The sequence below is a fragment of the Danio rerio genome, chromosome 16 (assembly GCF_052040795.2).
Source record: "Danio rerio strain M-AB ecotype USA chromosome 16, GRCz13ab, whole genome shotgun sequence".
Classification (NCBI taxonomy): domain Eukaryota; kingdom Metazoa; phylum Chordata; class Actinopteri; order Cypriniformes; family Danionidae; genus Danio; species Danio rerio.
Window position 1 is genome coordinate 60,844,516 of NC_141036.1, and position 26,229 is coordinate 60,870,744.

The 26,229-nt window shown below is 39.2% G+C and overlaps 2 protein-coding genes across 4 annotated transcripts; one reads left to right on the forward strand and one right to left on the reverse strand.

Moving 5' to 3' along the window:
- Positions 1-26,229, forward strand: LOC147840475 (uncharacterized). Its single transcript, XM_087288059.1, has 15 exons — positions 1-52; positions 15,695-15,823; positions 16,188-16,331; positions 16,461-16,604; positions 16,734-16,877; positions 17,009-17,152; positions 17,282-17,407; positions 17,893-18,036; positions 18,165-18,290; positions 18,805-19,176; positions 19,323-19,417; positions 19,668-19,718; positions 20,799-21,180; positions 21,618-21,785; positions 23,932-26,229. The coding sequence occupies exons 2-15, from the start codon at positions 15,793-15,795 to the stop codon at positions 24,027-24,029; spliced, it is 2,169 nt and encodes a 722-aa protein (XP_087144185.1). The 5' UTR covers positions 1-52; positions 15,695-15,792; the 3' UTR covers positions 24,030-26,229.
- On the reverse strand, positions 3,300-8,509 carry LOC103909000 (serine/threonine-protein kinase pim-2). 3 transcript variants are annotated; one of them, XM_087288234.1, is made up of 8 exons: positions 8,285-8,509; positions 7,951-8,039; positions 7,812-7,853; positions 6,716-6,838; positions 6,162-6,414; positions 5,430-5,546; positions 3,911-4,850; positions 3,300-3,742 (listed from the first exon to the last, which is right to left on the reverse strand). In XM_087288234.1, the coding sequence occupies exons 1-7, from the start codon at positions 8,370-8,372 to the stop codon at positions 4,735-4,737; spliced, it is 828 nt and encodes a 275-aa protein (XP_087144360.1). In that variant the 5' UTR covers positions 8,373-8,509; the 3' UTR covers positions 3,300-3,742; positions 3,911-4,734. The 3 variants fall into 3 exon arrangements, with proteins under 3 accessions (XP_087144360.1, XP_087144359.1, XP_087144361.1); XM_087288233.1 differs by having other exon boundaries at positions 3,300-3,721; positions 3,902-4,850; XM_087288235.1 differs by lacking the exon at positions 3,300-3,742 and adding an exon at positions 6,538-6,569 and having other exon boundaries at positions 4,722-4,850.

The window sequence follows — 26,229 nt, forward strand, 5'->3', positions numbered from 1 at the left end:
ACCTTTTCTATCTTCCGGAACTTCCGGTCACCAATCTCCATCTCGACTACAGGTAAGCGCTTTTTAATTAAACACAGGGGAAAGTGTGATGATTTATATCAGGAGCAAAGAACTCAGAATCACCAACAGGTCAGGCGACACTCAGGAGAATGTTCCAATACAGCAGCGCCCAGCAGCAGCCCCGAGATTCCGCCCGTTTGAATGAAAGCCATCGGCCGTCCACTGGATCTTATTTCTGTCATGGTGGCAAGCAGCTGCTTTATTTTTATTTATTTATTTATTGAAAAAGCGCATTAAAGCGGAGATACGACCTGGAAGACGACACTCCAACACTTATCATTAGCTCTTTTAATAGTTTAAATGCTGTTTTATTGGAATTTTTATTCCAAAATGGCCGCCGCGCGGCGTGACACTAGCGGCATCTACTGGCTGTTTCCCAAATCGCACTAGAGTGTCGCCTCTTGGTGATTCTATGCTCTTTGGTCAAGAGTCAAGTTTGTTTTAGAACTTTAGTAGCCGACACAGTGAGTCTTTATACAGTTAGCAAGATGTTCGCTCTAACTGCTGGATCATGTTAGTCTTACATCATTATCAGGCTGTGCTGAATTTTGCAGTGAGGCTGGGTTAAGCTGGCATCACTTACCCCCATTAATGATTGAGTTCAGCTGATTATTTTATTGTAACTGTATATTGCATTACTACATTTTACCACTTCAACTGTGACTGTCATTTCCATTCTAACCATTGTTCTGTGGCTAAAGCATAACATTTGCTGGTCAGACATTGAAAGAGCCCTGGCACTAGTTCAGTAAATATTATTTTATTTATTTATTTATTTATTTATTTATTTATTTATTTATTTATTTATTTATCTATTTATTTATTTGACATGGACATCCCAATTACACTGGACAACCAACTGCAGTTGTTTAAGTGTTTTAGCAAACTTGCTAATTCTCAACACCTGTTCACAGGAGGCTTAAAATTGACAAAATAGAAATATAATAAAACATACACAACATTACAATTCTTTACATTAAATTACTGCAGGCAAAAGCAAAGGCGACATGATCCAACCAACTAACTGTAGACTATTAGTGCAAACACTGCTGTTTTATTTTTAACAACTTTTTAAGAGCCCTTCTAAAAATATTTAGATTACTTTCTGATTTTAAGCTAACCGGTAACTCATTCCACAGTTTGGCTCCCTTTACAGAGAAGACAGATTGACCAAACGAGGTCTTACACTTTGGCACTAGACAGTCACCATTAGCAGTTGCCCGTGTAACTCTGTGGGAGGTTTGATGCCGATTGATTAGCTTAGAGAACAGGATTGGAACATGATTATTTAAACATTTAAAAACCAATTTAAGATAACTAAAATGAATAAAACTATCAAAATTAAACAGGTTATGTTTACATAAAACATCACAATGATGCCATCGCATAGGCTTTAAGTCCATAATTTTAACTGCTTGTTTTTAGATTGAATCAATAGGCTTCAATGTAGTTAAAGAGGCTTGTGACCAAGATGTAATGCAATAAGTCAAGTGAGAGAATATCATTGTGTGCATGTATAATTTTGCAATGTGATATGTTAAAAACCTTCTAATAAAACGAAAACAGTTTAGACTTGGCTTAACTTTCTTACTTAAATTTTTAACATGACTATCAAATTTTAAATTAATGTCTAGAGTTATGCCAAGATACTTAAACTCATTCACTTCTTTAATTACTTTATTTTTTATCAGCACCTCAAATGTATCCCGTACAGGCCTATTTCGTATAGAAAAACACATAGAAACTTTTTTCTTGACATTTAACGTTAAATGAGACAGTTCAAGCCATCTTGAAATGTGTTGTAAAGCCTGGGTCAGTTGCTCACCTGCCCGGCAAGGTGTTTTAGCTGACACATAGATGACTGTGTCATCTGCATATTACTGGCAGTTAACCCCTGGGCAGCATTCTGGAAGATCGTTTAGGTACATTGTGAACAACAATGGGCCAAGGACAGACCCTTGAGGTACTCCAATATTGTTAGAACGCACAAATGACTTCACCCCATTGACCCTCACACATTGCTGTCTCCCACCCAAATAAGACCCAAACCACTGTAAGGCTTCTGATGACATTTTGAACTCTCTTAATTTATTTAGTAAGATACTGTGATTAACCGTGTCAAAGGCTTTCTTTAGGTCCAGGAACACTGCCCCAACCAGACTACCTTTATCCAATGACCCTTTTATTTTTTCAAGGAGATAACAATTTGCTGTTTCTGTGGAATATTTCTCTCTAAAACCAAACTGCTGTGGATAAAGCAACTGTTTAGAGTGTAAATGCTCCATTAAATGTTCTGCAACAATTTTCTCTAGCACTTTTGACACTACAGGTAGAATGGCAATAGGCCTATAGTTACAAGCAACATCCTTATCGCCAGATTTATAAATCGGTATAACTATTGCTGTCTTCCAACTATCTGGGAAAGTTTTTGTTTGAATTGATAAGTTTACTAAACATGTAATTGGCTCCAACAGAAAATGTTTATATCTCTTAATTAATTCAGAGTGAAGATTAAAAATATCCTTAGCTGTAGAATTACTCATATTTTCTATTACTTTTTGGACTTTTTCACAAGATGCTTAATATAAAATGAGTCTGGGTAAACATAATCTGGTTCCTCAGGGTATGATTTACAGAAGTTAAAATTACTTGACAGTTCTTGAACAGACTCAATAAAAAAACTATTAAAAGCATTTGCCATAGCCTCATCACTGCAAATCATATTATTAGTAACTTTAAGATGCTTTATTTTAGAATGTTTTTGCTTGTTTGAATTAGATAGTCTATTAATATGTTGCCACAATTTAGAACTGCTGCCATGGGCCTCAATTAATTTAGAAAAATATTTCATCTTAGCCTTAGCCTCGCAATTCAGATACCACTTTGTTCCTCAACCCAGTGTAAACCAGTGTAAATAATGATTCTATTACAGTAGAATCACTCAAATCTCAGTGAACACACTCTTATATTTCACATTATAGTCACACAAATGGCCGGGCAATGTGCTTTAAACATGACAGATGCATCAATATTGTTCTATAAAGGCTAAATTGAGTCTGCAGTCTGTAAAACAGATCTTCTCTGTGTTGTTTTGTGTTGTGTTCACACTTATTGTCAGATCAACACACAGATAAAGTAGTTCAGGCATGTTTTGAGTGCATTACAGTGCCGTATCACTACGCTGAAGGATTTGACTTGTGTTAATGCAAGGAGCCAGTGTGATGAACAAAGAGCAGGAGTCAGAGATACAGTTTATTGAAGACAATAGTTTACAGTTTGATCAGCAGAAAACAGCTTCAACACACTCCATGGGGTTCGCAGGCCGCTCTGCGTACAGTCTCAATTTCACAGAAATGATAGAAGAGCAGCACACATGTGGTCAGTGACCAAATCAGATCATCAGGAATTCATACTTCCATTGTTTTCTGACATGATGCTGTTTTCCGCTTCTGCTTCCCACATTGTGCACTTCCTCCTGCGAGTGTCGCAGTCAGAGCTGCATGCAAATGAGGGCCGGCTGAAGCCTCCCCATTGGTCCATTAGCTCTAGTTGACAGCTCATCAGCTTCCCTCATCACCTGATTGGCTGGAGGAGCTGTCGGTCTAGAACTGGTGGACCAATGGGGAGAGACACTGCTCACTGCAGAGCCATTTGAGCAGAGCTGAGCTCCAGCGAGGGGGAGCTTGAGCTCTTGCTCCTCCTCCTATAAGCAGTTTTAATGCGTACACCCACCCCTAACCCCAACCCCCAGTGACATCGCTCGTAGAAGAAGTGCAAGGAAGGAGGAGCAATAGCTCAAGCTCCCCCTCGCTGGAGCTCAGCTCTGCCCAAATGTTTCTGCAGTGAGCACCAATTGAACAGGGGCACTTCATCCGGCCCTCATTCACATGCACCTCTGACTGCAACCCTCGCTGGAGGAAGTGCAGAATTTGGGAAGCAGAAGCAGAAAACAGCAAAACAACAAATGACAAACATGAAAGAATGAAAACCTTATTTTTTTTTTTAAATGATCAATATACAAACTTAAACGGGAAACAAAAACAGCATTTAACAAAATATACACACTTCCAATCACATTTACATTATACAGTGCAAACACACATTTTAACACATGACATTAAAATAGAAAGAAAAAAACTTTTATCAGGGTTCCACAAAAACAATCAAATAAAATTGAAATAAAAATAAAGAGACATATTTTAAAAGGAAGGAGACTCAGATGTAGTTTTGTTTAGTTCCTCTGTAGCCTTATTCTCTTTGGATATTACTTTTAAAGACTCTAAATATGTTTCACATTCATTTTTAAAGCAATTAGTCGAGGGTTTACTCTTAATCCATTAACTTTTAGTGTATATAATATTTACCCATAATAATAATAATAATAATAATAATGTTTCACATCAATGGATTTTTTTTGGAAAAACCATCTGCATAAACCAAAACCTTAATCAAATTTAGGGATGGAATGTCAGTTTCTATATTGTTATTTAGCCAACAGCAAAGGTCCTGCCAAAACTGTTTTGTGACTGGACAAGAGAAAAAGAAATGGTTTCAGTGGTTTCAGGCTTCCTGCTGCTGATGGGGTGTACGTCATGCTGAACCGCTCTAAATCTCCTCTAAAACGGGTCCTGTGTCTGGGTGGACAACATAAACTACACATGTATACAACAGTCTTTATTGGTATTTGATTTTCAGCCATGGGTGATTCAGAATCTCCTCCACTGGCAGCAGTATCCCATCTTCTTCTTCTTCTTCAAGGGTATAGAAGTTATCTACAAATGCCAGGAATTCTGTCACATTTTAAAAGAGAAAAGAGAAAGTGGGTTAATGGTGGACACAAGTGACATGTGAAAACATCTCGCACACACACACACACACACACACACGCACACACACACACACACAGCACTTATCCCTCCTGTTGCCTCTGAACTATCCTCTGGATGGCGTCTCTATAGTTGTTTTAATCTCGTCTCTGTGTAATGACTCTTTGCTCTTTTGAATCTATCAAAACCTTTTTCTTTTTACCAACCAAGTTTGCTGACGCCATTATACGGACACAGACCACTCTGCCTACTCATGCAGAGTCCAGTGGAAAAGTGATTGACAGGTGTCATTTGTGTGTAGCTTCTCTTTATGTATTTATGTTTTAGTTATGGGTAAAACAAAGAGCATGCAGGTCAGGTAGTTGAAACAGCAGGCTACAAATAATCCATTATGACTTGATTCATTATTCATAAATAATTAAGGCTCAAGATAAAGAAAAACATTGTTCAGGGTTTTTCTGCTGGTTAAATGGGGCCTGAGTGGTTTCTGACCCGTAAGTCAACAGGAGGGTTGGACAGTGTTAGTTAGAGTCTTCTTCTTACCTGCAGGGATGCTGGAACAATGTCCTGCTATTTCCTTAATGAGGATAAACAGCTGGCTCACGGTCACATTAACAGCTTCTGATGAAGAGATCTTGGTATCGGTCCGTGGGTGTTTTCCTGCATGTGTCAGGAAGAGAGAGATGTGAGGTGTTGAGCAAACAGTTCAGTAATCATGATCATTACACCAAAGAAAGTTCACTGCTGAGCAATTCCAGCGTTACGGATGTGACATTTACAGTAAAAACTCAAGACATTAATGAACAGAGGAAGTATATGGTGACATTATAATGAAGCATCGGTTTATATTTCCCAAAACAACTAACCACAGAGTTACGAGATCAGAAAAATACCCATCCGTAAACATTTTAAATAAGGAAAATTAACATCGGTTATTTATGTGATGAAACAGTCTGAGTATACAGTACACAACATACTTTGTAGAAATTCAGTGAATTAAACTGCACAACCCAAAAGACATGATGCTAATCGAGAGGAGAAGAGTCGCTCACTGTAGAACAAACATGACTGATTTCTGCATTTATGCAGGAATAACTTGCTTATGGATGTGACTGATGTGAAATTAGCACTTGTGTGGCTCTGGTAAATTAAATAAAACCGGTTTTACAGTACTGTAAAATACAAGTCTACACAAAAGAACGTAGAAAGGGTTTCGCTATTTGGTGGACATGTGCATGGAATTGCTCTGCTCCTTCCTGCAACAATCAGACTTACCAGGAATCATGAGCTTCCCTCGTCCAAAATCAACTAGCCTGATGGACAGAAACGGTTCGACGACCAGGATGTTACTGTCATGCATGTCATAATGACAGATGTTCCGCTGCAAGCACTCCTGTCCTGCTTTGACAATCTGCCGGATCACAGTGCGCGCGTCCCACACATCCAGGTCTTCATTCCGCTTCAGGAACTCCTCCAGTGTTTGGCACGAGTCAAAATACTCCATCACCAGCATTATCTTCTTATTTTCCTGAAAGCAGATGCAATGAGTTAAAATAAAGCACATGACAGCAGTCCTCAGGTCAGTCTTCACACCGGCTTCCAGTTACATTCAGGATAGATTTTAAAGAAGAAACGAGTTAATTTCGCTTACCGCACCGCCATATTATTAACCCACGAGCTTTTCTGAAAACAAGACAAAGGTATTTACTTGTCCAGAAATGCTTCTTGATTTAAGAATTTTAAGTTACAAAATAAAGATGACAGTAAGAATCAAGACAAACCCTCCTGCAGCGCATCGTGCATAAAATGTGCTGAATAAATAGACTTACCCCGTCTGATGTTTCCTCTTCATCCCAAAACCATTCATAGAGTCTGGGGAGCTGCATGCTGGGTGGACGTCTCGCAAGAGTCATCATGGCCACTTCATTTGGTAGGTCTCCTGGATACCTAGGCTAAAGATAAAGTGCACATTAGCTGCAGATCAACAACATGTAATTCTGTTTTTCCATATAACTGTAAAAGAAAATCTGTAAATCAGCAGTTTTCCATATTTTGTGATTCATGTTTTTTTCTGTGCGTTTATTTATGCTTTTGAAATGCATTATGTGAGCTTGATATACATTATCTGTACTGGTCGTGTGAATTGTGATGTAAAAATCTGGTAATTTGGCTTCTGACTGTATTAGATTTTGATGTGATGAATTGCGGAAGCTTTAATATTATCAAGATATTGAGCTGAGCTGTGAAACAGATTAATTAAACAGGTATGACAACAACAATACTTAGTGTATTGATTATTAAATACATGTAAAAAGATTATAAAGTACAATAGGTAACACTATAATAAAGTATAAACTAAACTACTTTAGATAAATTAACTGATGTTAACGAGAGGACTTTACTGTACAGTGTTAACGAATAAAAGACAAACAGTCTCTGAAATCTCAATGTCGTAACCCAGATTAACATGAGAAAATCATCATGTTTGAAAATAAATGGCCTATTAAATGTTCAACATGTTGCAGAATAAAACAATCTGAATATTCTTAAAGACACTAAAAGTGTAAATAATAATTATTCATGGCGTGCTGGATGCTACATTATTGTGCATGTTCATTATTATCATCATATATATGATTACTGGAAATAAACTGCCAGTCCTTTTTCTCTTATAAAGAGAGAGAAATATAACAGAAATATAAAGGCCATTAATAAAGTCACTGTTAAACTGCAGAGTTGAATTTTCAGCATCAAAACTCGACAGAGCACAGAATAATTCCCATCATAACCGTAAATAAACAGAAAACAGCAGTGAATCACAAAATGATCAGAAGTTATTTGTATAACCACAGCTGTACACAGACTCATCTATTAAGAGTATTATGTGATGCTTCAAATATGAATCACGGATGTTTTCAGGCTTACCACTTTGTTGTTAAATTCTGTTGTAGTCGACTTGATGGCAAACTGTAGATGAAAAGCAGAATAAAACATGAGTGAGCAATCAAACAGCATTTCTCCAAAGTTGATGTCCTCTAAGCTGGACTAGGGAGAATAGACTTACCTGTTGTCCGTCGGCTTTTCTAATAGCACGATAGATCTCGCCGTGATGGCCCTTTCCCACAAGTTCCATCAGGTCATACTTTTCTTGCACTGAAACAGAAAAAACAACATGTTAATTTGAGACAGCTTTTAGTTATGCCGGAACAGACAGAATAAAACACGTATTTAACCCTTGTTCAAATTGACTACTCTTTTACTATGTTCAACTATGTTGAAACATAAATTTAAGGCCTCAAAATGACCTCAAAATGACCACAGAGGGGATGAAAACCACTAAACAGCAACACAAGGGTTAAACAACATCAATCAAAAAATAAAAATACATTAACATGTACCAGAACCAGGAGATGGACCTATTCCCAGTGTAAACGGCTGTCTTCTTTGTCCCGAAGGACCTGGAACATTAGACATACTTTGTTCCATTTATATTTAGTAAATAACGCTCTCTAGGGTGTATAAATACGTTTACTGCAGTTAATTTAGGATTTTTCGCCTTGTTTGAGTATGAAATGCGGAGCTTCTCAATACACGTCTGCTCTGTGATGCGTCTGGTGGATTCTGACACTCGCGGCGCAGAACGCGTTCTATTCATGACGTAGCGTAGGACGAGACCAAAGATGGGGGCCATGTAGGTAGAGGTATTCGCGTTTATTCTTCAGGGTATAAAATATGAAGTGGTCTCTTAACCTACTGTTTAAGGCTGGCGATGACATTATAAAAACACGCGTGGACCTTATACAACTCTTTTGACATCTCTGCATGGGGGAAAAGAGGGAAGGTAATCACGGAAGGACTGGCACGATTGTTTTTGACGCGTCCAACACGGCTGATTAATTTGAGGACTCTGCATCGGCCTGTAGCTCTGCACTGAATTTACAATGTGATTCGGAATCACGATGATTTGACTCCTGGTTAAACTTTAACAACGAGGTTGTCCAGAAACGGCCTCCAGACAAATGAAAAGTTTGTCAGCGACGGTGCAACAGCTTCTTCTGGATGTCGGTGAGCGCAGAGAGGCTCTTCATCATGTGGAAACATCTCGCTGAACGCAAGTCTACAAGACTGTAAGCGCTACAGGTGGAGCTGCTGTCTAAAGCTACACGAAAACATGGAGAAGATGTGCGAAATGTGTCTCTCGGCATATTAGGAAAGGTCGTTCCAGATGCTCTTCAGGACAGTGTTGATATTGCTCACCGTGTGGGTCCCAAACGCGCTGATGGCAAAACCAGATCGGTCATAATCCTCCTCATACTGTGCCGCGGTCCGGACATTACTTGCGCTGCAGATTTGTAGCTGAAACAGACTGCGTCTATCTATCGGAGCCCCTGTCACCAGATGACGATGACAGGGCAGCAGAGACACGCTGTGGCCTCTTGTGAGGAAAGCAAGGGGAGGAGGGCAAGAGGGAATCCCTCCGCGTCTGGGAAACTGTTCTCCTGTACTCCGATGTTAAATCACTGTTTAAACAAGATGACTTTGCATCACCTTTACGTGTTAAATATAATTAACTCTTTTACTGCCACGCCAAGACAAAAGCACTAGAAATTTAGTTTGATAGCATTTCTTTACTCGTAATTACGCTAGTTCTGAAAATATAAAGTGTAAGACCGATTTAACTAAAACATAATCAAATTAAAATATTTTGAATACTAAATCATAGCCATAAGCCATAAAATATTTCAGATTCTCTTTTAACACAGTAATATACACGTTTTCTTTGTTTTTTGTTAACAATAAAATCAAAATCAAGTGAATTAATGCAACAGGATTTAGTTTGGTAGATTTTTTTGTAAACCAGTAATGATGTGTAGTGTGAATCATTATTAGAAACAGTCATTCAAACAATATAAAACACTGAAAAACAAATCTCGATGTCCGTAGATTTGTCCTGAAACTTGAGAACTTGGATTCAGACTGTGTTCTCTTCGCTGGCTTTATGAAGTAAAGCCTCATCTGCAGTCTGCAGAATGAAAAGTCTAAATGAAATTCAGAAACACGCTCGCACAGCTCTTGGAATAATATGACAAATTCAACAATTAAAAATTGTTATCAATGCTGCTCAGCCAAGTTCCTGGAGGACAACCAGCACTGCATGTTTTACATGTCTCCTTCTTCTTCCACACTCATTTCATGTCTAATGAGCTGATGATCTGAATCAGGGGGTCTGTTCTTCATATGTGGATCACTCAGTTAGCTGGATTTGGATGTTGACGATTTGAACACTTCCCGTAATTTGCGGGACATCATTTCTGGCCTTTCAGAGTGCAGCTAAAGTCTTCTCTAAAGGAGTGTGTTTGAAGTCCAGCAGAGCTGCACGTTTAGCTGTAACGGCTGCATCAAGTTATTCCCTCTTCACACCAGTCTGGATTTTTCCTCTCCTGCTTGCTAAAAGTTGCCATTGCTGAGTTGTAGATGGCATCTCGAACAGGGCTCCATCTGTCTGCTCCATCTATTTCATATATTGTAAATACGGAGTTTTAAAAGTTTCTGACCAAAAGACATTGTACACATGCATAAAACCAATTCACGGCCGCAATATATATATATATATATTTTTTAAGGCAACCAGCTTCAGGACATTTTTGAGTTTACTCAACTTAAATCAAGTTAAGTGCAGTACTTAGGTTGAAATTTGAGTCAACACAAAGACGTTCGGAAGCTGGTTGAATTTTGAGTTGAGTCAACTCTTTATTTTCTTCTACAGCGCAGGCTACAAGACAAAGATTAAATTCTTCTACTGACAGTGTTGAGTTGGGATTATTCAGAGCACAGTTTGTGTCACAGAGTTAACTGTAGAGCAAACGTTTATCATCTTTATTTTTAAAGCCTTTTAACTGAGAATTTCAGGAGTTTAAAGCAATAAAGTATTGTTTACTACTTTAATAAAACAATTGTTTTGAATGATTTATACATTGCAGAACATGTCATTCTACTACTGATTTTAGCTGCTGTACATGAACACTGTGTCTCTCAGACACCCATAACACATTCTTTAAACAGAACATCCCTATCAGTAATATTTATCGCAGAAAAACAAAACATTGCAATGTCAGATTTTTGCAATGTTGTGCAGCCCTAATTTTTATGGAAAATTTCATTCTACAGGCAGTATTGTGGTCAATTGCTATATATTTGGCTTCCATTCTTCAGAATAATTTATATTGTGTTTAACAAAAGAAAAACTCAAGCTTTGTTACTTTAAATGTGTTATTTTAGATGAACTATACTATTAATTAAACATACTTGCCTCCTCTGAGTAACTGATATAAACAGATAACATTAGGATCCATATGGTTGCATTATTTAGTTACTCGTGGTGCACAATTAATACCTGTACAAACAACAAACAAGCATTAAAGCCATCCCATGGCTAATTTCACTGTTCAATTTAACTTCATTTGTACAGCGCTTTTACAATGTAGATTGTGTCAAAGCAGCTTCACATAGAAGATTATAGTAAATTGAAACAGCGTCGGTTCAGTTTTCAGTTTAGTTCAGTTCAGTGTGGTTCACTTCTCCTTTTAAAATTGCAAAGGGCTCACACCTTTTGGCTTTCATAGACAATTATGTTTACATAAAAAATGTTGACAAATACTCACCGCTATTATTAACTCTTTGCAAATTAAATGACGTGAACAAATGAGTTCCAGATACCTGTACAATATTAAAACAATCCTCCCTTCATCATCCCTTTTTAATTTGAATAATTAAGGTTTAATTTATTTTAATAATTCGTGAACAGCTCTGTAAAAAGTCATTCTTTGGCCTTTAAGATTTCATTAGTATTATTATGTAGACTTTATTTAATAAATAATTTCCTGTTTTTTGGGGCATTGTTTTTTACTTTGAAATTACTTAGAAAATGTCTGTAATAAAATCTAATCAATTTTATTTTAGAATTTAGCTATTATTCTTAAATCATTTCAAAAAGACAAAATATTAATTAAATCCAGCAATACTGAAATGAGCATTTCAAATTCACAATCATCTTCTGTTAAAACGATCTTAGCATTAAACGATTTCAAAATCAGGGCAAATGTCAGAATGAGCTGCCGAGGAAAGGCTGCCCTCGCTGGAGACACGCGTAATGAGCTCCCGTCATCACCTGGAGGTCAACATCTCCACAATTATTTAAAGGACATTTTAAAATACTGTATTCTTATTGTTAAAGTCAGATATATGCCATATTTTCACTGCTTAAGAAAAAAAACACAATATTGCGATTTGCTCTGGTTGTCTACTCGCGTCAGATTGAATCACATTAGCTCATGGACTTATTTTATAGCACATGTTCAAAAGCTTATACTCATCAACATGTAATCAGTGGTGTACTATATCTAGTGTATAAAATGCGTGTGGTTCAACCGTATAACGACACGGTAATCAATCATGTTGTTATGTTACGTTATTATACAAAAAGGCAATCGGTTTCAGGTTGGATCTGACTTGTTCATTTATGGGAGTTGATTCATGAAACTGAGCTGACTCGACTCGCAAACAACGTCTTCACCAGGCCATGCAGAACATCCGCATTTTAAACCTGGCATGGTCTCATCCAAACAAATTTATCGGTAAGTGTTGAAGTGTCCAATTCTGTCAGTTAAATGATAGTTGTATATTTTTCTGTATACTGCATGTAATTCACCAAGTAACTTTAGTTGCAGGTTCTTATGTCACGTTATCCGAAAATTACATACACAATGTATAAATACGAATTAACAGAAGGTGTTTGTAACGCTAATGCTAATTTTGAGGTATAAGAGACTGTTTGAGTGTTTAAAGAGGTATTTTACTGTTAACTTGGTGTTAACTGTGTTCTATTTCAGCACAGCATTGAAGTAAAGTGACCACAGAGATTTACTGACCACCAGGCCCGGTTCTTGCTAACCACAGAGGGGTGGGCTGACAGAAATCCCAGGTGGGCAGTTTTTGGGGTGGGGTTAGGAGATGGAATAGCAAAAATATTGATATAATAAAGTTCTTGCTTGTAGTTGCATATTATATTAAGTCAATATAAACACAAATATGGTTTCAATGAAGAGTGATTTTTAAATTCAGTCAACATTCAGAATGGATGATTACTAGACTAATAAGTCCACACAATCAAGCAATATTGAATTTTTTTAAAGATAGCATTGTTTCCGCTACATTCATTCCTCTATGGCGAGGCGCCAATCTAAAATTAATCCCGCCACAACTACTTTACAGCTTTTCATTCAAAATATTCAGTCATGTATTTTTTTTTAATAACCTATTCACCTAAACCTATTCAAAGATAAGTGAATTTTATCAGCACAATCTTTTTCTGTAACTGCAGTAGTGCTGTGTGTTATTTGTTTAACCCTTTAAGGTTACGGTGCTGACTGACTGACTGACTGACTGACTGACTGACAGGTCGTGATGCATGAGGCCAGCAAACATGATGTATAGACATTTTGCTTTACTTTAGGAGGCATTAATGCCGCTCTGTAGGTCTATTAAGGACATTAATAAATATTCCAACAATAATAGGAGGCATACTGTTACATAAATCAGTAAATCGCACTTCAGCACATCAGCAGCGTTTATTTGAGAGCGCACAAGAAGATCTGCGCTTGAGCAGTGTATATTTGAGGGGGCGCGCAAGAGGTTTAGTGCACCAACAGAGGAAATCGGCACACAAGCAAAGAGATTCGCATGCTCGTAGGGTATTACATAAATGCGATCTTGAATACTGCACTCATGACATTTGTCATTGAAATAACACCACAGATAGGTGGTAGATCTGTGTAAAAAAGCTGAAAAAGCCACAGCTGAGTAAATATTTATCTAATGTCATTATTATTATTTTTGAATGGGAGAGGGCGTTGTTCATGGAAAAAAATGTACCAAACAAAAGTCTTGTCAAATCTTTTATGTATCATTTCACCTTGTTCTTCCTTCAGTATAAAACAATTTTTAAAAGATTATTAATTAGTTTAAATGTACACTTTTATTGTGTATTATATTATATTGTTGTTAACCTGTTTAGTGGCTCCATGCTGCTGAACAGGCTCCACTATTTTTACGCAATCCATACTTGTTGAATTCATTGAATTAATAATTTTGCTTAATCTGTTACCTCAATTTTTTTGAGTAGATATAGGGTCTTATTTTGTACAGCTTAGTAGAATAGCACATGCAGCTAATGTATGAAACTTATCACACTGGTTAATCTCAGTTATTCAGTGTTATTTCAATTTGGATTTGTATTTCACTAATTACATTCATTCAATCATCCAAATACTGTGTGTTTGCATTGTAGCAGGTATGATAAAGATGACATTACACAAATCTGACATGACTGTTCGAGAATGAATAATGCTTCGTTTCAATTAAAGAAAGCTTTATTTAATAAAATTTGTCACATTTGAAATTGTTTTTTTACTATAACATTTTGAAATTAGCAAACAGTTTCCAGCCAAAACGCCCGCGAGCAATTCAATGAGCGGCCATTTTGGAAAGGTCAAAAAAGCCCTTCCACTGGCTGCAGTGTCATGAAAATCCACAAGAGGGCAAAATACACGTATCAAACTATGTTCAGGAGGCTTAAGCACACGAATGCTCGGGTTGATATTATACAGATCTTATAAACTTGAGTATTAAATATGATACGCGCTGTTTTATAGGGTAAAGGTCACAGACCCTCGCGAAAGACGACTCGTTGCTTGGCAACAGCAGAACGCGTTCTAACGGTTGTAGAGGGTCTGCTGACGCGCGCAAACTCAGCTTCAGTAATCTGCTGGAACAAGAAATGAAGGTTGATTGTGAAAGTTGCTTTCGGTCGATAAATACATCGAGCAAAACAGTTGAACGATTTCAGACGATGTCTACAAGACCTTTCGAGATTCTAGCGGAAATGGAAAGTTGTAAGACTTTGACGGTTGAACGATTTCAGACGATGTCTACAAGACCTTTCGAGATTCTAGCGGAAATGGAAAGTTGTAAGACTTTGACGGGTAAGTCCAGACATATGTGTTTCGTATTTGCCTGTTTATATGTCATATTTTTGATACTAAAACTCTTATTTTACACTCTAAAATAACGTGTGTTTTTTATTTTGGATTAATAAATACAACCAAACAATCATACACTGCCGTGAGCCCGTCTGACGGTCGCTTTAACCCGTTTGTGTGTACATTCAGGTGTCTGTTATCCCGGCGCTGCTGTTTAGCCGAAATATGGCGATCATAACTCGATAACCTGACGGTACACAGAGGTGTTTTCAGAGCATAGTGAATATAAATGCAGATTCAGTGTTTAGTGAACGACATCGGTCGATTTAATACTATAAAACACCAGAGTAAAATGCAGATAACCTACTAACTCTTACTTGAGTCAAAGTCAAACTCTTCCTAACGAATATATAATGATAAACAGGCCTGTCGCCAGCCTGGGGGAAATGGGGGATCTTTTTATCTAAACGTGGACCTTTTTAAATGTATAATTACATCATATATTATTAGAAAATAGACGCCCTTACTACATAACAAATATGACAAAAGCAGGAGAATATTATGTTCATGTTTCCTGAAGATGATCTACAGACCTGCTGCTGTAAATGTATAAAAACTCAGTGTTTGATATTTATAATCTGCACCGCTAAGAACTTAATTTGACAATTTAAAAGGTGATTTTCTCAGTGTTGGGATTTTTTTATGAAATATTGACAATAAAAATAAGGTTTTAGATTAAGAGTTTAATGTTCGTTGTGTTTTAATCCACAGTAGGACAAAGAGGAGAGAAGAGGAAAGCGGATAATAAACCATATACTCTGCGGAAACGCATCAGAGTTACAGAACTGGAGAACACAAGAGACACAGAGATGAGCAGCTATCAAGAGAAAACCAGCTCAGGTGTGTCTCCATCAACACTTGTACAGCTTCAGCACCATACATTTATCACCACTGAAGATTCTGAAACATGAAGCAGGGTGCAAAGTGTTTCACTCAGTTAGCTGCTAAATCCAGTGAGCATGCGGAGAGTTTGGCCACTAGGCAACAATACAGTGTCTGGATCAAAGTGATTGATTTATCTATTATGGCCAAAATCAATACAATATTATATTATGATCATGCTCCATCAAGATCAACACTTTCTACTGTAAACATGTCAGAACTCAGATGTTGATTTGAACTTAATTCGGCCACTTTAAGGGGGATTTTCCCAATCTATATATTTTGAAGAGTGTATTGTTCATTGTGTTGTCATCCACATCAGGAGGAAGAGGAGTGAAGAGGAAAGCGGATGATGATTTTCACAGTGTTTTAGGTGAAGGTAAACCTTATGCACTGCGGAAACGCATCAGAGTTACAGAGCTGGAGAACACAAGAGTAGACGCCGACACAGAGGCGTCCAGCTCAGGTCAGTCCACTCTTAATGACTGGAAAACTGGAGCACTGCTGCCATTTGTTACATCCCAGAGTAAAATAAATGCCAATTAATGAAATAACTGATTATTAATAATTCATTATTGACTGTCATCCACATCAGGAGGAAGAGGAGTGAAGCGGAAAGCAGATGATGCTTTTCAGAGTGTTTCTGGTGGAGGTAAACCATCTGCCCACCGGAAACGCATCAGAGTTGCTGAGGTGGAGAACACAAGAGTAGATGCCGACACAGAGGCGTCCAGCTCAGGTCAGTCCACTCTTAATGACTGGAAAACTGGAGCACTGCTGCCATTTGTTAAATCCCAGAGTAAAATAAATGCCAATTAATGAAATAACTGATTATTAATAATTCATCATTGACTGTAATCCACATCAGGAGGAAGAGGAGTGAAGAGGAAAGCAGATGATGATTTTCACAGTGTTTTAGGTGAAGGTAAACCTTATGCACTGCGGAAACGCATCAAAGTTGCTGAGCTGGAGAACACAAGAGTAGACGCCGACACAGAGGCGTCCAGCTCAGGTCAGTCCACTCTTTAAATACTGGAAAACTATTAGCACTGCTGCCATTCGTTAAATCCCAGAGTAAAATAAATGCCAATGAATGAAATAACTGATTATTAATAATTCATTATTGACTGTCATCCACATCAGGAGGAAGAGGAGAGAAGCGGAAAGCAGATGATGCTTTTCAGAGTGTTTCTGGTGGAGGTAAACCATCTGCCCACCGGAAACGCATCAGAGTTGCTGAGGTGGAGAACACAAGAGTAGACGCCGACACAGAGGCGTCCAGCTCAGGTCAGTCCACTCTTAATGACTGGAAAACTGGAGCACTGCTGCCATTTGTTACATCCCAGAGTAAAATAAATGCCAATTAATGAAATAACTGATTATTAATAATTCATCATTGACTGTAATCCACATCAGGAGGAAGAGGAGTGAAGAGGAAAGCGGATGATGATTTTCACAGTGTTTTAGGTGAAGGTAAACCTTATGCACTGCGGAAACGCATCAGAGCTGCTGAGACGTCCAGCGATGAGAACAGCAGCTCAGGTCAGTCTCCCGTTACAGAATCACACTTTTCTACAGTTTCAAAACTTAAAATTCATAATACAGAGGCAAGGTGCAAAGTATTTTAATCAGTTAGCTGCTAAAGCAATGGCAGAAATACACGGTATGTGTGAAAATTATCCACAAAAAAATCATTCAAATAGGGCGATGCGGTGGTGCTGTGGGTAGCATGTTCTCCTCACAGATAGAAGGTCGCTGGTTTGAACCTCGGCTGGGTCAGTTGGTGTTTCTGTGTGGAGTTTGCATGTTCTCCCCATGTTGGCATGGGTTCCCCCACAGTCCAAACTACTTTTTACAATGTAGATTGTGTCAAAGCAGCTTAACATAGAAGTTGTAGTAAATTGAAACTGTGTCAGTCCAGTTTTCAGAGTTGAAAACAAACGTGAAAAAGCTTCATTACTGGCATAAAAAATAAATGATTGTTTAGATTAGGAGTGTATTGTTCATTGTGTTGTCATCCACATCAGGAGGAAGAGGAGAGAAGCGGAAAGCAGATGATGCTTTTCAGAGTGTTTCTGGTGGAGGTAAACCATCTGCCCACCGGAAACGCATCAAAGCTGCAGAGCTGGAGAACACAAGAGTAGACGCCGACACAGAGGCGTCCAGCTCAGGTCAGTCCACTCTTAATGACTGGAAAACTGGAGCACTGCTGCCATTTGTTACATCCCAGAGTAAAATAAATGCCAATATTGAAATAACTGATTATCAATAATTCATTATTGACTGTAATCCACATCAGGAGGAAGAGGAGTGAAGAGGAAAGCAGATGATTATTTGCAGAGTGTTTCTGACAGAGTTAAACCATACACTCTGCGGAAACGCATCAGAGCTGCAGAGACGTCCAGCGATGAGAACAGCCGCTCAGGTCAGTCTCCCGTCACTCTTCTACAGTTGTATGAGTGTATATTTGCCAGCTTAAAGGCACAGTGCACGACGACACAAAGCAGCAGAGCTTTTATTATGCCACAGTCCAGCGCGTCTGGTTCTTCAGCTCGTGATCACGTGTGCTGTTTTATCAGACTAAATACATTTCATTTCTATTTATATTCTGTTATAATGCTGCTCTGTGCAGTCAAATACATTTCAAATACAAGTGTGCATCCAGTGGACACTAATCTATCCCATAATGCACTGCGAGATCATTCATGAATCACTCCTCTAGTGGATTTTGGAGATTTTGATAATAAAAGTCTCACATAATGTGCCTTTAAACCTGTGAACGATGCAGTATTGTGCAAAGTATTTCTCAGTAGAGCTTCATGACAAAACATCTGGAAACTAGTAGCACTGCTGCCATTTGAACAGATCCCCAAATACAATAAATGCCAATTAATGAAAGAACTGATCATTAATAATGCATTGTTGACTGGAATCCACAGAAGCTCCAAGAGCACAGAAGAGGAAGGCTGGATGTCTGGATCAGGACACAGCTGCTGCAAAACGAGTGAAAACAGCCCAGATCCAACATGGCGGCAGCAGCAGTGGCAGGAAAACTGCAGCAGAAGACAGCAGCTCAGCTAAAGACAGCAGCTCAGCTAAAGACAGCAGCTCAGCTAAAGACAGCAGCTCAGCTAAAGACAGCAGCTCAGCTAAAGACAGCAGCTCAGCTAAAGACAGCAGCTCAGCTAAAGACAGCAGCTCAGCTAAAGACAGCAGCTCAGCTGAAGACAGCAGCTCAGCTAAAGACAGCAGCTCAGCTAAAGACAGCAGCTCAGCTAAAGACAGCAGCTCAGCTAAAGACAGCAGCTCAGGTTCGTCTTCTGCCGTAATGTTTTCTGTCTAATCTGCAGGGTTTTGTATTCTTGTTCAGAGTTTTACAGAATTTTCTCATGATTAGATTAGAGCAGAAGAGTCACAGGAGTGAGCAAATGTCATAAATGTGTGTGTTTTTCTCCAGGATCTTTACTTGACAGATATGTGCTTGGAGAGAAGCTGGGACGGGGTCATGAAGGCACTGTCTATGTGGCTACACGGAAATCTGATGGCCAGAAGGTAACGTTCACTTATTTACACACACTTTCTGCAGTTTTAGAATAACTTCACAGATTTGACAGCAGGACTCTGATATTAAAGCAGCTGGACACACAGAGACAGAGGACACGTGCTGCACATGGACAGCAGAGAGAGAGAGAGTGTGTGTGTGTGTGTGTGTGTGTGTGTGTGTGTGTGTGTGTGTGTGTGTGTGTGTGTGATCAGACATCTCTCTGGTTAATTAAGTTTTGACTTTATGCTTTCTCTGCAGGTTGCCATAAAAATTTTGAATGAGGAGTATCATGGATTGACGTGCTACTTGGTAAGTTTGCGTACTCTACTGGAAATATCTGAAGAGAAGTGATGAACTCCATGTTTAGTCATGTTTTCATGTTGTGTATTGAAGGGTAAACGTGTAAACAACACGCTTTATGGAAAAGACTGAAACTGGACGTGTTTAGTCATTTCCAGAAATCCTGTTTTGAATCAGCTTTAAAGTGAATAACTTCAAGTCCCGCACATTTCCATGTAAACTACATATGATAATAATACCACATCGATAGGAAATGCACAAACATATACTGAAACTAAATCTTGAATTAAAGTCAGAATTGAGAGTTTTCCTAAAAATAAACCCGCATGACAGAAGACTGGTGTAGTGGTCCAGGGTTTGAGTTAACATGTGAACATAGCTCTGTTTCCATCCACCTGTTTCATGCACATGTAGGATTCTCACATAAACAATGCTGAAAACAGCAAGATGCACAAACATGTTGTCATGCGCAGAACTTACTAGGATAAACTTTATTCCAGAAGAAAAGATGCGCATCAGCTACATCAGGAGCATTTTTACCTGATAAACTCCAGCATGCAGATTAAACAAGTCATGTGATTGTGTCAGAAGAGGTCATGTGAGGATATCAATGTGTGTTCAGGGTGTTTGCCTCATTAATGTTGGTCTGCAGCTCTCCAGAGTGTCAGATGTGAAATGTTGTTGTGCTGATTGTAGAAGGCCTCTCAGTCCTCCGTCAGTCCGTCTTCACAGTGCTTCAGTATTCTTCTTCTTCTATTATTATTCCCTCCAGAACTGTCTTGAGCATCTGTCTGCGCTCGCGTCTCTAAAAGCCACCGCATTCACCGCGCTCATTGTGTTTGGTCTTGGTCTTCTGAGGCGAAACTCATTTCTCTGACTGATATTTGCCGCCAGTTTATAATTCAGTGATGATTTAGTTCTCGTGGACTCATTGATGGAAACGCGGCTTTATTCTTTTATATGATCTGCCAGTTCTGCACATGAGTTTAATCTGCATCTTTGGATGGAAACACAGCTATAGACACATTACAATGTCATTAATATATGAGACATCACATCTAACCTTTTCCTGACTTGATTTCTCTCTAGGCTGGATATCCTAAATATGTGATCCCAGAAGTATTTAGTCTGATGAAACTCAAGAAACCTCCGCTCTGCCCGCACATCACAGAGCTGTACGAGTTCGCCATGGAGGGAAGCAAAAACTACCTGGTCATGGAGTACGTGCCCTCGTACATAACCTTGGGGAAGTTCATCAGGAAGAACAATGGCCGCCTGAGCGAGAGTGTTGCCCGTCCGCTGCTCATGCAGCTCATTATTGCTGCACAGCGCTGCATTGAGCATGCCGTATACCATGGGTCCATGCATCTAGAAAACATCCTGGTCAATCCAAAGACCCTGCAGCTCAAGCTGATAGATTTCGGCAACAGTACTCATATTCCAGACAACTGCTGGAGATCCCCCTATCTGGGTGAGTTGGCTTTTTAGTTTTAGTAATGAATAACTCGCATGTCGTCCTGAACCCTGAACACAAATGAAGATGTTTTAGATGAAATCTGAGAGCTCTTTGAGTCTCCATAGACAGCAAGGGTATAAATGGACCCAAAGCATCCTCAAAACAGGCCATATGCCTTCAGTGGATCAATCAGAGCTTTATCAGACTCTGAGAACACTTTCATTTCCACATAAAGCTAAAATAAAGACTCTCTCTCTCTCGTGTTTTTACTAAAACATCTTCATTTGTGTTCAGAAGCTGAATGAAGGTCTCAGGGGTTTAGGCTGAGTTATTAATAACAGAATGACATTTTTGGGTGAACTGCCCCTTCATCTGTATCCTCCTGTGTATGTATGCTGATGTCAGGAGGGCAAAGATATTGTGAATTACTGACATGAAGATCTCTCTTGCAGGAGTAACGAGATACCGTTTACAGAAGGGGGAACGCTACAGAATCATTACTCATGCTGTTAGAAGGCATGTCTTGGCTGTTAGAGGAGCACTGTCAAGGATGGTCAACGGATATACCAGTATCTCCCATTATAGTCGACGTCGACGATTTCATCCCAGTCTGTCAGCAGGTGAGAAAACAACACTACACACGGTGCAGCTCACGGGCGCCGCTAGGCCTCTTATTTTCACTCAGTCCCCCTAAAGGTTTTGTGATTAGCTCATGAATGATCCACTACAGGGGTGCTCAACCCTGCTCCTGGAGATCGACCTTCCTAAAGAGTTCAGCTCCAACCCTGATCAAACACACCTGAATCAATTAATTAGGACCTGAACAGCACTTGATAATTACAGGCAGGTGTGTTTAATATGGGTTGCAACTGAAATTTGCAGGAAGGTCAATCTCCAGGAACAGGGTTGGTCACCCCTGGTCCACTACTATATTATCAGCTCAGTCCCCTTTACATTTGATAAGAAAGCAGCAGCAAACTTCAGCTCCTCTGTTTTCAACTAATTAGTCATTTGATCAGTAAAGCACAGCCGTGTGGAGTGAGCAGAAGCCGTGTTTATCCATAGATTGTATAATATCTGCATATTTGCAGTTCTTTGCTGTAGAAAACTTGTATCACTTGTACCCCCATAGCTTTTCCACTATCGAGCTGAACTATTGAACTGATATTGGCGCTATGTTGTGGTTCATATCAGCTGTCAGTCACTGAAGGCTTCCTGATGTCAGATGACAGGGAGCTTTTGTGATCCAGGCAAATGCAGAGATTATGTGGTGAATGTTGATCCGCCAGCCGAGATCAATCGAGTGTTTTCGGAGAAGGTGCCCGATTCTCGATGCGTTATTCACTGCGTGAACACTGCACATCATCGTCAAACAAGCGATTCTAAGAGCCCATACAATTAAGGGGTCCCAGAGGCATTATCAAGGGCCCGTGGCGCTCCTGGGTACGTCACAGCACCCTTATTTATTTAGAGGTCATCTGTTACGCGGCTCTGGCTAAACTTTATTTGGAGGGAAAATGACCAAATGTAATGTGATGATTGAAAATGACTGGAGGGGAAATAAATTTCAAATCTCTGTACATAACAGAAAATAAACGATAATAATGCAACAATAATAGTGCATTTGGGTTATAGTGGCAGAAGTGTATTTTTGGACGGGCCTTTTAAAAGTGAGCGGGCAATTTCACTAATAATATATATATATATATATAGCACTTCAATGATTTCCTTTTTAACAATCAATTAAATTACACAGCGGTTTATATCAAAAGTTGATAATGTTATGAAATACACCACATTTTGATGGTAAAATAACCGTGTAAGAGATGGCTGTTATTTCAGTACTCAAACATTAAATAACAAATACAGCAGGATATACAGCATATAAAGCACTATTATATTTAGCTCAATGCTGCTCTTTCATCTTTAGATTTGTATCATTTAACTTTTGTTATTTTAATTATTATTTTGTCTTCATAATTAACTAACGGGCTATAGACAGATTCCTGCTTGATGTTTTGCGCAGCTGCCCAGAATATATGAATCATTTTTTATATTATATGTAGTGTAGTTTACTTGTGGATGACTAGCGCGCTTCAGCTGAGTCTGTGGTAGTTCGACAACAGGACGTGTCGGCACTGTTCAGCATTGTCTAACTGTGCTGAGAATGGTTTGTAATCATGCCGCACCATTTCAGGCTCAGGGGAGAAACAGCTCTAACCGTACCGAAGTGTTCTTAAAACGGTTCAGCACGATAGTAGAAAAGAGGCTAAAGTCATGGAGGAGCAGTCGGTTGCCCATGTATCTACAGTTTCCTCAACACTCCTCTCATCATCACAGCTGTTTCCTCCAGTGAACATGTAACTCTTAATGAACATTTCCCTATGTTTATTTCACAATGAACTCTGAATATACAGCTCATCACAGTGCATATGTCATTAACTATAGCGTACCGTCATGCACAGAGTTCAACAGTGACTGAAGCGTTCAGTAAATGCACTCACTGTAACATCAGAGTCAAACATCATGTGTTGTATTGTTTATTTCTACCTTTATTATGATTGTGAAAGCTGTAAATGAGCCTGTACAGTTTTATATGCTCATATTCATCTAGAACTGATCATAACTGACTGAAACTGTGGATTAATGATTTCATCCCAGCCAATCAGAATCAAGAATTTCACCAGACCACTGAATAAACCTCGGTGTCGTATCGTCATCAGGAGCATCTCTGACTAACATGATCTCTCTTTAACATTTCCACAGAGTGCAAGGATCTGTTACACTGGATGATCAGTTACCAGCCTGATAAAGGACCTGTGTTAGAGGAGATTTTGGAGCACAAGTGGTTCAGCATGAAGTAGAGGCCATCAGCAGCAGGAAACGGTTTCATTCTTCCATGTTTGATGTTTGTCATTTGTTGTTTTCCGCTTCTGCTTCCCAAATGCTGCACTTCCTCCTGCGAGGGTTGCAGTCAGAGCTGCATGTAAATGAGGGCCGGTTGAAGCGTCCCTATTGGTCCACCAGCTCTAGACCGACAGCTCCTCCTCCAGCCAATCAGGTGAGGAAGGAAGCTGATGTCAGTCTAATGGCGGCCGATGCGCACAGGCGACGCCGGAGATTGAGTGTTAGCGCTAATCCTCAGCTGGGGCAGAATGTGTCTGCGGCAGGACAGCATTAATCGTTGAAATAAGGAAAGCAGGTTGATTGACGTTTAGACAGGACGTCGTGTTTTATATGAACTGGGTTAGCACCGACTGTAGAGTAAATAGTCATATTAAGGGAAATAGTCACAGATGAATCAATCAAACTGCTGGATTTATTAGCATACTGGTGTGCTTTATTTCTCTAGCTGTAGGAGTAATAGTGAAAGATAAAGTCTGCATATCATTACTGTAGTGCGTCAATACTTTATAAAGACAGGAAGCCTAGTTTAGACAGTGCTCGTAGCTCTAACGGGACTTTAGGCAGGTTTAAGTGAGATAAGCGCATATAACAGGGGCGTCGCGGGCCGGTTTTGACGGCGTTTTCTCTTTAACAGATAGGCTAGAGTGGTGTAGATGGCGCTGACGGGGCAGGATTATATGGGCCGATACGCTAGATATAAGAGCTCCTGCCACAGACAGATTTTAGCCCAGCTGTGGATTTGTCAGATCTGATGAGGATTATTTCTAGTGCTGCTGCTCACACCTTTCTGCTTTCTTCTTCTCCTCACTTGTTCTCCAAGCGAGCGCTGGATTTCTGCAAATGAGCCAAAACATAAACCAGTAGCTGAAGGGGTTTAATGGAGACATTTTGAACAGCAGGGTTTGCTAAATAACAGCGCTTTAGTCAAGACTGGGACATTTAGAGATTAGTTACGGACACAAGTGTAGTTTAGAGTAGGACTTTAATAGATGTTTATTGATATTAATCAGCTTATTATTGATGATGTTTAGTTTATTTCTGCTCGTGTTCTTTAGATTATGTGCTGGAAATCCTCTGCTTGTTTGGAGAAAATCTTTGGTCCTCATTGATGAAACATCAGTAAATATTGGAGGAAGTTAGTGATAGTTAAAGGTTTGATAGTTAAACGTGTTCGTTAATGAAGGATAATCAGTCAGGGTTAGGGTTTAGAGTTAGACATACACAACATAGAGGAGTAATCATCTTTACTAATGAGGACAAACCTCACCTCTTCCTTTCTGTTTTCTTTCTTTCTTTCTTTCTTTCTTTCTTTCTTTCTTTCTTTCTTTCTTTCTTTCTTTCTTTCTTTCTTTCTTCCTTTCTTTCTTTCTTTCTTTCTTTCTTTCCCAGTTCCCTCTAAACTCTTGATTCTTGGTTTTTAGAGTTAGGTTAGGGTTAGGTTATAGTCAGTTTGTTTGTTAGGGCTATGATTGGGTTAAGGTTAAGTTAGGTTTATTGTTGGGTTAGGTTATGGTTAGGCATTATTTAGGGTTAGGGTTGGTTTATGGTTGGGTTTGAGTGTTAGGTTAGGGTTATGATTAGGTTAGATTAGGGTTAGGCTTGGTTAGGTTATGGTTTGGTTATGGTTGGGTTATGGGTTAATTAAGGTCATTTTTTGCTGTATGTTTAGTTTTAGTCTCTCCTCTTTCTTCTTCTCTGTCACTGTTGTGTGATCACTGCAGATTGTTATTTAAGAGCGATTGGTAATTATTATACACTTCTCTGTCCTCGCCTGTGCGTATCGGCCGTCATTAGAGTGACGTCAGCTTTCCTCCTCGCCTGATTGGCTGGAGAAGGAAGCTGTCAATCTAGAGCTAATGGACCAATGGGGAGGCTTCAGCCGGCCCTCATTTGCATGCAGCTCTGACTGCGACACTCGCAGGAGGAAGTGCACAATGTGGGAAGCAGAAGCGGAAAACAGCATCATGTCAGAAAACAATGGAAGTATGAATTCCTGATGATCTGATTTGGTCACTGACCACATGTGTGCTGCTCTTCTATCATTTCTGTGAAATTGAGACTGTACGCAGAGCGGCCTGCGAACCCCATGGAGTGTGTTGAAGCTGTTTTCTGCTGATCAAACTGTAAACTATTGTCTTCAATAAACTGTATCTCTGA